The sequence below is a fragment of the Harmonia axyridis genome, chromosome 1 (genome assembly GCF_914767665.1).
Source record: "Harmonia axyridis chromosome 1, icHarAxyr1.1, whole genome shotgun sequence".
Lineage (NCBI taxonomy): Eukaryota > Metazoa > Arthropoda > Insecta > Coleoptera > Coccinellidae > Harmonia > Harmonia axyridis.
The window spans coordinates 43,304,327-43,315,474 of record NC_059501.1 but is presented as its reverse complement, the minus strand read 5'-3'; the positions used below and the strand labels follow the sequence as shown (position 1 = coordinate 43,315,474).

At 32.3% G+C, this 11,148-nt stretch overlaps 1 protein-coding gene across 1 annotated transcript; it reads right to left on the bottom strand.

Annotated features, from left to right (window-relative positions):
- Positions 1-8,663: 8,663 nt before the first annotated feature.
- LOC123670625 (homeobox protein HOX3-like) lies at positions 8,664-9,548 on the bottom strand. Its single transcript, XM_045604144.1, has one exon. The coding sequence runs from the start codon at positions 9,546-9,548 to the stop codon at positions 8,700-8,702; it is 849 nt and encodes a 282-aa protein (XP_045460100.1). The 3' UTR covers positions 8,664-8,699.
- Positions 9,549-11,148: the final 1,600 nt, after the last annotated feature.

Here is an 11,148-nt window from a genome sequence, read left to right as displayed (position 1 = left end):
GGTTAACAAAATATTATGAATCGTTTGAATCCTCGAAACAACACCCTGTACATCGGAATTTTGAAAATCTGTATTAATATGCGGAAACACCACTAAAAACTAAACTGAGACGTGTACTTCAAATTTTTGCGCAGACAGTTTTACTGCACAAATTTTCAACGTAGAAGTGAAGTTTTTGAGAACTTGAAAGTGGTTTGAAGTGACTTTTAACAATGAATTATCAAAAACATTAAATCCATCATTATTTCAATATGACTTTGTAAATCATTTTTACATTGGTTTTCCTTTTTATAGCTTTATACAATTTCAGTTTTTATTTGATTTATTCCAGGTATCTTTTTGATCTTTGATCTTTCTTCCAAAATTTTCCTTAATTTATTTTTTATAGTTTCATATATAAAATAATGTGAATATAATTAGACTTACGGTCTAAGCCTTTGCTTTTTGAAACTCGTTTTCGCAATCTGGGGGTCCTGCTCAGTTAATGCTCGGAAAGAACGTTTATTTCCATATCTATTGAACGGTCTCTGGTCAGATGAACAAAAAAAGGGGGACAAACGTGGACCTACGATGGACAAATGATCCTGACATTTTGAGCTCAAAATTCGCATTTGGGGGTGCCCACTTCACACTTTGCGTAATTTGGAATGATAAATTTTTTTATTTCTGGGGGTGGACAAATGAAATTATTAGGTGGACAAACGTGGACCTACGATGGACAAACGATCTATGCCATTTTAAAAACTTTTCTGCAATTTAGGGGTGCTGCTCAGAAAATGAACGGAAAATATGTATTTTCTTATATCTCTCGAACGGTGCCTGGACAAATGAAAAGAAAAGGTGGACAAACGTCTACCTACGATGGACAAACATTTCTGAAATTTTCATCCAAAAATTCGCATTTGGGGGTGCCAGCTTCACACAGCTTATCCAGTCTCTTGGAGAAAGCTGAATATTTCGATTATATGAGGGTTGTCTAAGTTTCCAGAAATTCCTTTGGGGCCAGTGAATTTATTGCCTAAAAATACTTTCAAATAAACCTGTAACTAAACTACCCAGTTTGCCCGAGCATGAGACTGAACTGGGCAATCTGTTTAGTAGGCAGTTGAATTTCCCTCGATTCTGTGGCCGGGTTGAAAGTCAAACAATTCAATGAAACATGTGGCATCTATTTCGCTTCAGATTACAAAAAAAATTGATATGAACTTTGAAAAAATTAGAAGTACTGACATTAGTTGAAAGTCAAAAATAAAAAAAAATCATAAACAATATTGTGGTATTTTTTCTATCAGACAATGTTGAACCCAAAGAAAACTTATCTTCAGAATGCCTCTGTAATATTATGATGACCGTGCTGAAGATTTTGTAAAGATGTGGATTCAATATGAAGGCTGGCTGGTTCCTGAAGTTAATATTCCAAAATATTATCTTGCGATACAATCTCCCAGAAAAAGCGTCTTCGACGCTTTCACCTATTCATTTAGGTAATATTATAAATAGATATTCACAAGGTTAGTCACAACTTATTTAGGAGAACAGGCTAATACTTTCAAACTGACTTTTAACAGGATGAAATTTCAAAGAATGAATAAGAAGGAATTGAATTTGGTTGACGACGCATTCGATCGCGTTGCATGGGCGAATCTCTTATCGATGGTATCGATTATTTCCTTCACGAGATCTCCTAGGAATTGATAAGCACTGTAGCGTGAACAGGGCCGCATTAAGGAGATCGTCAAATATTCACGCTACAAACCCTGGTATTAAACGAATCGCGGTATTCATTTCAAAGGTACATCAATGACCAAGCGTTCAAGTAACTTTGGATATACTATACCTATATCATTGCAAAAGATAGTTCTAAATTGATTCGACAGAATTAAAATTGCTAGTCCTCAGAACTAGTAATACAGTAAATAAAGAAAGGGTGTCCCAAAATAAACGCAATATTCAAATTTGCCGCAGTGTCCGACAAAAAAAAAAACAAATAAACAGCTGGCAGTTAAGGTAAGTAAAAATGAAGCATTACACAACAGAACAACGTGGCTTCATTATTGAACAATATTTTCAAAATAATGAAAGCTTGGCGACGAAACACATTTTCACCTTAATGGGTTTGTTAATCTCCAAAATTGCGGAATTTGGGGTTCTGGGAACCCACATGTGATTATCGAACGACAAATGCATCGTGGCACCCAATCGAGCACTGAAAAAAATTGCTTGAGCACTAAGCACTCGAAAAAAAGGGCTTCGAGCACCAAGCATCGATTTTCACAAAAGACTCGTGATGACTAAGAACTTTGTGAAAGTAATTCGAAATTTTGGGCACTAAGCACTTTAGTAGGAACTGTTGAAAGTGAGGTTTTTCAATTGGAATAAATATTGTTCCCATAAACATATGTAAGATAATGGACGGGTAAGAGAAGAAGTTCACCAGAAATTCATAAAAGCATTTTGATTCAAAATAGTGAATTTTCGCGAATGAAAAAATGAGGTTATTATTTTTCAGAGTTGACAACAGAGCTGTGCCAAAGCATTGTGCTTAGTGCTTTCGAAAGCACTTGAAGCTTTTTTGTGCTCCCGAGCCCTTTTTGAAATCGGTGCTGAGTGCTTAGTAATCGAAGCACTTTGACAAAAGGCTTAGTGCTTAGTAATCCCGAAAGTGCTCCCGAGCACTGAAGTGCTCGCGATTACTTTTGCGGATTTTTGTTATAACACGAATATGCGCCGACGCCTTGATCGTTTCACATAATCTGATTAGTCTTTGATCGTGTATTGAAATGCAATAGGTACACAATAAAGATCTGACACTGGCTGTTTTGTGTGAATTCAATGTGCATTTATATATCAGATAAGTTTAATTTAATAAAAAATCAATGCATTTGTTAGGCGGAAGGAGAGTAGGAAATTGAATTTTCAATCATATCCCAGGATATTTCTTATAAAATAAAGTATAAACAGTACTATTATGATATTTTGAAATTGAACATTTCAATACCTATCTTAAAGGTAAATGAGAAAGTTATTACAATTACCATCCCCTTTTTTTTTCAACAATAAGAATTTTGATATTTGCATGATTGAAGGACGTCAAACAAAGTTCGATCATTAGTAGTTGGCCAGACTGTTAACGATAAAATTGAATAATTTTCTGAAAATATGAATGCTTTGTGTCGAGAATTGTCACAAATCACAATTCCTTTTTTCTAATCATACCTCTATTTTTTATGCTTGCGTTGTATTCTACAAGTAAATTTAGTTTCCATATCTTGCTTTTTAGTTTTCATTATGAAACTTATTTTCATATTTCGATCTCGTGAAATAAGACTTCCTCTAAACCTCCGATCTTGTGATTCCAAAAATGATATATTTCATTATTTATGGATGCTAGATATTTACCTCTTGTTAGTATATTGTAATTTCACGAAATAAAGTCCGATAATATTTCTGTGAAGTGTTTACATGAAAATAAATATATAATCTGAATTATTTTTTAATGTGTTTGACATGATATTTCGAACAGCCTTAATGAAATACTTAATTGGACATAATAAACTTTACGGTTATATGGGACATTTGCCGCCTGGAATTTTCAAACTTTTCGAAGAAATTCAATACTAGGAGTGAGTTTACATCTGTTCGTTCATTATAGAATTTCTCCAATAGTTTGGAAATACCTGACGGGGTGAACGTCCAATACACCTTTAAAATTTATTTGGACCTATTTAGTATTTATGTTTCTTCAGGCAATGCTCATATTTTTGTCACTTATTTAAGGTCTGTTGAAATGTATGTACCCTGATTATGTCACAGTGTTGGCGAAACAATTGTCACAAACGGTAAGGGATTTATGGAAATCAATTCGTTTTATTATTTTATTATTCCGAAAAATTTCCATCTAGGCGAGTTTCTATCTTCAGAAGTGATTACGGCTGTCCGCTGTTACTGTCGGCACGTTTGATAATTTTATTACCCATTTTTGTTGCTGGTAGACCCGAGGGAAGACCGGGGTGAACACATTTTTTTCAGGATTTCTTCTATCTGAAGTTTTTCTCCTTGAATCTAACCAGATTATTCAGCCACTTCCGCCGACTAGAATACGAGATGTGAGATAATGGAATATTTTCAATCGAATATTATACACCATCTGTTTTTGATGGGATACCCTCTGTAGATTCATCCTTTGTAGTTGTTCTCAGCCGACAGCTACCAAAGAAGTTTTATGATTTTATTATGTTTACGTACTTTCTTCTAGAATCGTGTAGAATCTCAAAGAACAATGAATTGATTCATCGAAACAGTCTAGGCATCCCAATTCCCATTCGTCTCGAACAGATTTATAAAACTTCGAAAATCTACCAACTGATTTCTTCCTACTAAAAATTTCCTGGAATTGCGAAAAAACTACTCAAAAGTAGATTTCTACTAAATCTGGTCACACTGCTTTGAAAATAAAATTCCGATGCTGATAAGGCAAAATATGTTTTATTTTATTTTGCTATCATAAAAATTATTAAGCTTTGTTGGAGAATCATAAGAATAAAACGATGACTTATATCTTATAAATTGAAATGAGTTCTTTCATTTTTATTATCCAATCCATACGGGCTGTTCCAACATTGATGCGATGCTCAGTTAAGGGCTGATATTTTCGATTATTTTTCGACACAGTAACACGAGGTTCTATTAGATTAGAGCTACATTATCTAATTGTTTGGAAATATACAGAGTGTAGCAAAAAATTTACCTACTTCGATTAATAAACAAATATTTTTTTATGGAACACCTTTTTTTTCATTGAATTTTCAGATTGCACGGAATAAATTAACCTGAGTTGGTTCGCTCAAAATTTACCGTTTTTGAAATATTTCGATTTTTTATAAAGTGAAGAGGCTTTGGAGGATCCTAACGACAAAACGAGTCAACTAATTGACGACTCATTCAAACGTTATTATCGGGCATATTCTAAATGGCATAGCCTGCATTTTATTTTTTTATCAGGTAGCAAATTTTAGTATCTTTGTAAATTTGTCTCCTGAATCACAAAATAAATTATAGGGTGTACCAGTTGAAATAGTCCAATACTAAATTTTGAATGCGTCATCAATGAATTTTATCATTTCGAACACCCAGTGGAGTTTTCAATGATTTTCTTTCGAAATCTCATTCAAATAAATTCCTTCATTACGAAATTTCAGCGCTTAATAATTTTGTTAAGACTATCTAGGTATATCTAGTGGTTCTAGGAATTTCAAGCCTCAACTTTCAATTTCGGTCTGTAGAATTTCAATATAGTATTGAACGTATGTCCTCAATCCAATGAAGGATTGAAATATGTTCAATTGTTCTTGCAGTTAAGAAAACTCTTTAGATGTTCATTAATTCTAATCTGGAAAGCCTTCCTGTCGAATATACCTATACATTTTGGCAATCATGACAGGTCAACTGTTGATTTATCATCTTTGGAGGTAGGACCTAGTAAACATGTTATTTGTTATGAATTTCAAAACAAATTCAAACGCAGCTCGGTCAAAAAGATTTCACCTGGTTATACTCATTCACCTTCCTGGTAAGTAGTTTCAGATGAATTGTTTTCAAACTGTGAAGAAAATACTAGTAAATAGCAACAAATAGGTATTCTGAAGGATCTACGAAATATTAAATATTTGGTACTTGGGTATTTAAATGAATTTAGTGAAGTTATTGAAAGTAATAAGGCGCTTATTTAGCTCTTACTAGATCGAATTATTTAGGTCCAGTGGTGTCTCAGTGGACACAACAATATTGAGGATAAAGAGTACGCAACTGACTCGTTTGTGGTTTTTAATAAATTTTCAAAGATTGAACAACTAATAATATAGGTACAACTTTTTCGTCACCTGTATTTCCGTCATATCTAGCTTCGTTTTCGAGAAAAAAAATTGAAGCCACTCTATTGAATCATAAACACCATGTGGATCCTAAACACCATGAATAGTTTTCAGAATGAGTTGAGCTAATTTTTTTTCTCGATAACAATGCTTGATATGAAGATAATATAGGAGACCGAAAAGTTCCATTTTTAGTTATTCAATCTAAAAAATAAAAAACCACAGAAAAATATTTAGGATAATTCATAAATAACTAGGTACCGTTTTTTCGAAACTTCTTCGCTCGTCATATCTCGGAAACGAAGCAACTCCGGACGGTTCGTAGACCATTTTTAAGACCAAACGAACCAATATCTGAAGCTTCGTACCAGTGTAACCAGATTTAGTAGAAATCAACTTTTTTAGATTTTTCGCATTTGCATGAAATTTTTAGTAGGAAGAAATCAGTTGGTAGATTTTATAAGATTCAGAAATCTCACCGAGATGGTTGGGAATTGAGATACCTAGACTGTTCCGATGAATCAATTCTCTGTTCATCGAGGTTCTATGCGGTTCTAGAAGATCGTCCATAAACATAATAAAATCATAAAACTTCTTTGGTGGCTGTCGGTTCAGAATAACTACGAAATGTGATGGAATTTTCGAAGGGTACATCATTTAAAACAGATGGTAAAACGAGTTTTGCAAAATCTTCATTCGAAAATATACCTACCATTATCTCACATCAGTTATTCTATTAAGCGGAAAAAAATATGTCTAACTGGAATTTCATTGTTAAATTAAAGTTGCTGATTATTTCAGATTTATAGATATTCATTTCATATTACAGAATCGTTTTTTATGAACTTTATTTTATAAAGAATTTCTACGTATCTTTGTATTCTCAATCTCAATCAATTTAATCATTCGGACTATGGAAGCATATGTTCAATTTTCGAAAGGAAATTAAAAAAAACATCCAAAAATTTGATTATCTTGAATCGAATCGATTTATTCTAATTCTGAAAGTTACGATTGAAATTGAATATAATTATTATAATAATTTTTGTAACTTGAAATCGTACTTATAAACTTCAACCTTATATATCATGTATATCATTCTTTCAGATTCAATTTCGAAACGTAGGTATCTTGTGCCTAGAACACTGATGAAATAATTTTGTATTTGGTTATATTTCATTGGGTATCTTGTACATCATTGTCAGTGATTGCAAGATTTTGGCAATATTTGAAGTTATTTGGGAAAAGAACTCTTATGAAAATGAGGAATTTCTGAAAAAGAAACACAAATCGGTAAAATCTTTTCTGATCGGACAAAAAATCTTATGTATCCACTTATGTGACAGTTAGTTCTTCATTTTATACTATAGTTGAAATTAATGAAGTACTTGTTTGAACAAAATACATACAGAAGCAGGTATAAAGGTCGTAAAGAATAAAATCTCAAAATTTTATTAGATTAGTATAGCGTTGGCCAATAGTCTATCAAACAAAAATAGTATTATTTACATGAGTTAGGTAAACGATAGTGAAAATTAAAATAATAAGACTTAACACGTATAAGGGTCAAGAAATTGATACGCAAAAAAGTTCCATTATTCCATTGTTCCATATTTTCATTCGAATTCTCATTGCTCTGATACTTGCCTAAAGAAATATTTCAGTAGGCACTTAAAAAACAACGACAGAAACGAGGTTTACTATCTTTCTTACCAGATAAATATTTTCTCCGAATACTGCATTCTTTGCGGGTTGGGTAGGTCATAAAAAGTCATAAAAGGTATTTGGGATTTGCCAAAAGAACGGTTCTATTAGATTTATTCTTCTTTAAAAACCAATTTTATCTTGGAAATATGTATTTAAAACAAAAAATGATTAAAATATGAACTTTAACTCAAATATACATTGGAATATGCAGTTATGCAAATTCATATTCATCCGAAGCCTAGTTATGGTTAAGCCAAACTCATCGGTTTTGTGATCAAAGAAATATTGGATAATTTTTTCAAGATATTCTGTTTGAAATTTTATGTTTTTGGTTGAGCTATCCACATAATATTCATTACGACTCTTGAAATTGTTATTTAACATCTAAAGGCAACATTTTATTGAGATTGAATCAAAAGTTTCGAAATCTTCAAAAAAAAAATTCGAACGCCTATATCTACGAGATTCCTTGTTGGATTTGGACAAACTAAACAGTAACATTCGATATTCGAAGATATCCTGAAAATTTCAAGTTTGAATATCTCTCCGAGAATTATCATTTTTTCGGCCGGACGAACACAATCGAATTTCAAGACAGATTCATCATCAGTGAGTCGAACCCTCGGTCAAGCATTGCAGATATTATGACGAAATAATAAGGCTGAATGATGGCTCTAAAATATATAGTCATAAGTTTTCAAGTATGGAATAATAACTCATCACATTCGTCCCTTCCATGCAGGTTCCTGCTATTTGATATTCAATTTATCTGTTGGTTAACTAGAATCATTCATTTTTGTGACAATTCAATTTTTACTTTCATTCAAATATAGTCAAACATTTTTCTAAAATAAAAATTGAATTGTTAAAAATTCAAAATCATATTTGAAGAATTTGAACTTGTTCTCTTTCATTTTCATTTTGCTCATTCTTCTTTATTTTGATAATCCAGTTTATATTATCAACTTTGAAAAATTTACTATTTTGAATCAGTTGGCTTCTATAAAATTCTGGTGTACTTCTTCTCTTACCCGACCATAATCTTACATTAGATTATAGGAACAATATATTTTCCGATTAAAAAACTTCACTTTCAACAGTTCCTACTAAAGTGCTTAGTGCTTAGTGCTCGAAATTTCGAATTACTTTTACAAAGTGCTTAGTAATCGCGAGTCTTTTGTGAAAATCGGTGCTTAGTGCTTGGTGCTCGAAGCCCTTTTTTTTCGAGTGCTTAGTGCTCAAGCACTTTTTTTCAGTGCTCGTCACAGCTCTGAGTATAGGGTATGAGATGTTCAAGTTTTGATCCAACCAATTGCTGTTATTACCAGCATTCAGAATTTGTTGTTCCTGGGATGTCAATTGGGAAGAAATATCTTTTTCTTTAACATGAACCTTAGATCCATTCTGAAGATGAGCAATATTTTGAGCGGAATTGTTCGGAATATAGCTTCCATGATAGTTTCTTCCAGGGTAGTATGGAGGATTTCCCATTTGGGGATATATAGGGGCTTCCGGGTAACAATCTGGGGCCCAATTATTGTATCCCCTGCCAATGTATTGATTCGGTCTTGGCAAATAAGGAATATGTTGATTAATTTGGGCGTAATCTGAGTATACTGGAGGCATCTTCATAGTACCATTGCATTTGGTCCTAAGGTTAGTCGATGGGTTCTGTTGCGAGTCTGGAGAATTGGGATGACTAGTGGAAGGAGAGCCACCCTTGTTCTTCTGCTCCTTCTTGAACTTCATACGCCTGTTTTGGAACCAAATATTAATTTGTCGTTCGGTCAGATTCAGAGCTCTCGCTAAATTAATGCGTCTGGGCCTACATAAATATTTGCAGGTGAAAAATTCCTTTTCCAGTTCCACTAGCTGGTTGCTCGTATAAGCTGTCCTTGCTCTTTTTGTGGTGTTATTCGGTGTTATCTGTGTGGGGACTACTTGAGCTTGTTGATGCTGTGGAGTACTCATCATGTACTCTCCTGAAAATTGTAATTATTGTTGTAAGGGTTCAATTTGCAAGGATTTCGATTCTTATTAAACAGATTTCAAGAGAAGTTTTCACAATGATAAACTATCTTTACAGGAAGATTCAACGTTTAGTAGACAAATTTATTCAAAAGAGATAACTATTTATTCCGAAATTTTATCTATGTTACAATTTGGCAGTTGATAATATATCGATAATTTATTGAAAAGAAAAGGTTTGAAAACGATGTTTCACAGAGAAATGAGACCTATAATGGTGGATTGAGTCCAAAAGAGATCAGAAGTCGCTAGATTATATAAAAGGGTATGCGAACGAGAATTAAATTACAATTTTCTCAACAAAACTGCAAGTGGCAATCACTCATATAAATTCTTTACGATAGCATTGTTAATGAAAAAGCTACTTGAAATAATCAAAAGAACTTATATCAAGTATTATCCGTTCATTCGATTTTTCCTTAAAATTCACGCTGAGAATACGCAGTAGGTATATTTAGTACCAAAAACAATTATAATATTATCGGTCGAAATCGTGATACAGAAAATCTTTCTGCAAAACAACATTTTTTTGAGAAAAAAATCACTAAACGATATTCATGGAAATATTCCATTGATTTCGATAAGAAGTCAGTCTTAACGGAACTTTATTTTCGGAATATATTCATCATACCAATAAAAAATGATATTTCCAAAATCATTTGCGAGATATAACTTAGATTTTTTTTTTGGATTTTCAAGAGACTGTATCTTTTCAAGCGAGATGAATCGGAAAAAATGCTGAAGGAAAAAAGTGTTTCCTTTGACTTCAGGAATCTTCGGAGTCAAAGACTCATCCTGTATATGTATATCCATGTTTGAGCGCCCAAAATATCAAATAATTGCGCAAAAATACACAATCATGTAAACTTGTATTGAAACCATGATATTATATGCTATATTTTTTAAAGTGTTGAAGTAATTTTGACATCATCAATTTCCATCAGTTCTTTTATCTGAATAACCTTTACTTCAAATCCATTTATTGTAATTTTGTTTCATATTTTGCGATATGAGTAGAAATGATGGAAGAAAAGGTTATAATTAGTGATTAATGATTCATGTTCTATGAGGATGGTGAATGTCATAAACCTCTGTATAAAATTCACTCTATTTTATTAGAGAAGACATACAACATATTAAACTATCAATTAAACTGTTAATACAATTAACGGAATAAAAAGAATCAATGTCAAATCATTAATAAATCATAATCATTATCAACATCAATGATCTCTTGTAATGTATAAATTAATTAATATGAATTGTTTATTGTATATTCCTTTGAACTTTCGATAATTTTTTCAAAATTGAGAAGAATTGAATAAACTCTCAACTTTATTCTCATAAAATTATTTTATATGAAATGAATTACAAACAAATAAAAGTAGAAGTTGATATTTTAGAAAAAATCAATTGAAACCTTTGAATTAAATAACATTTCAGAAATTTTCAGGGTAGGTTTGGATTTTGAATGTAGCAGTTCCGTGAGTATGACCGTTTGAAATTTTGTATTCTCATTAGTTTTGCAATTGCAGGGTAAGAA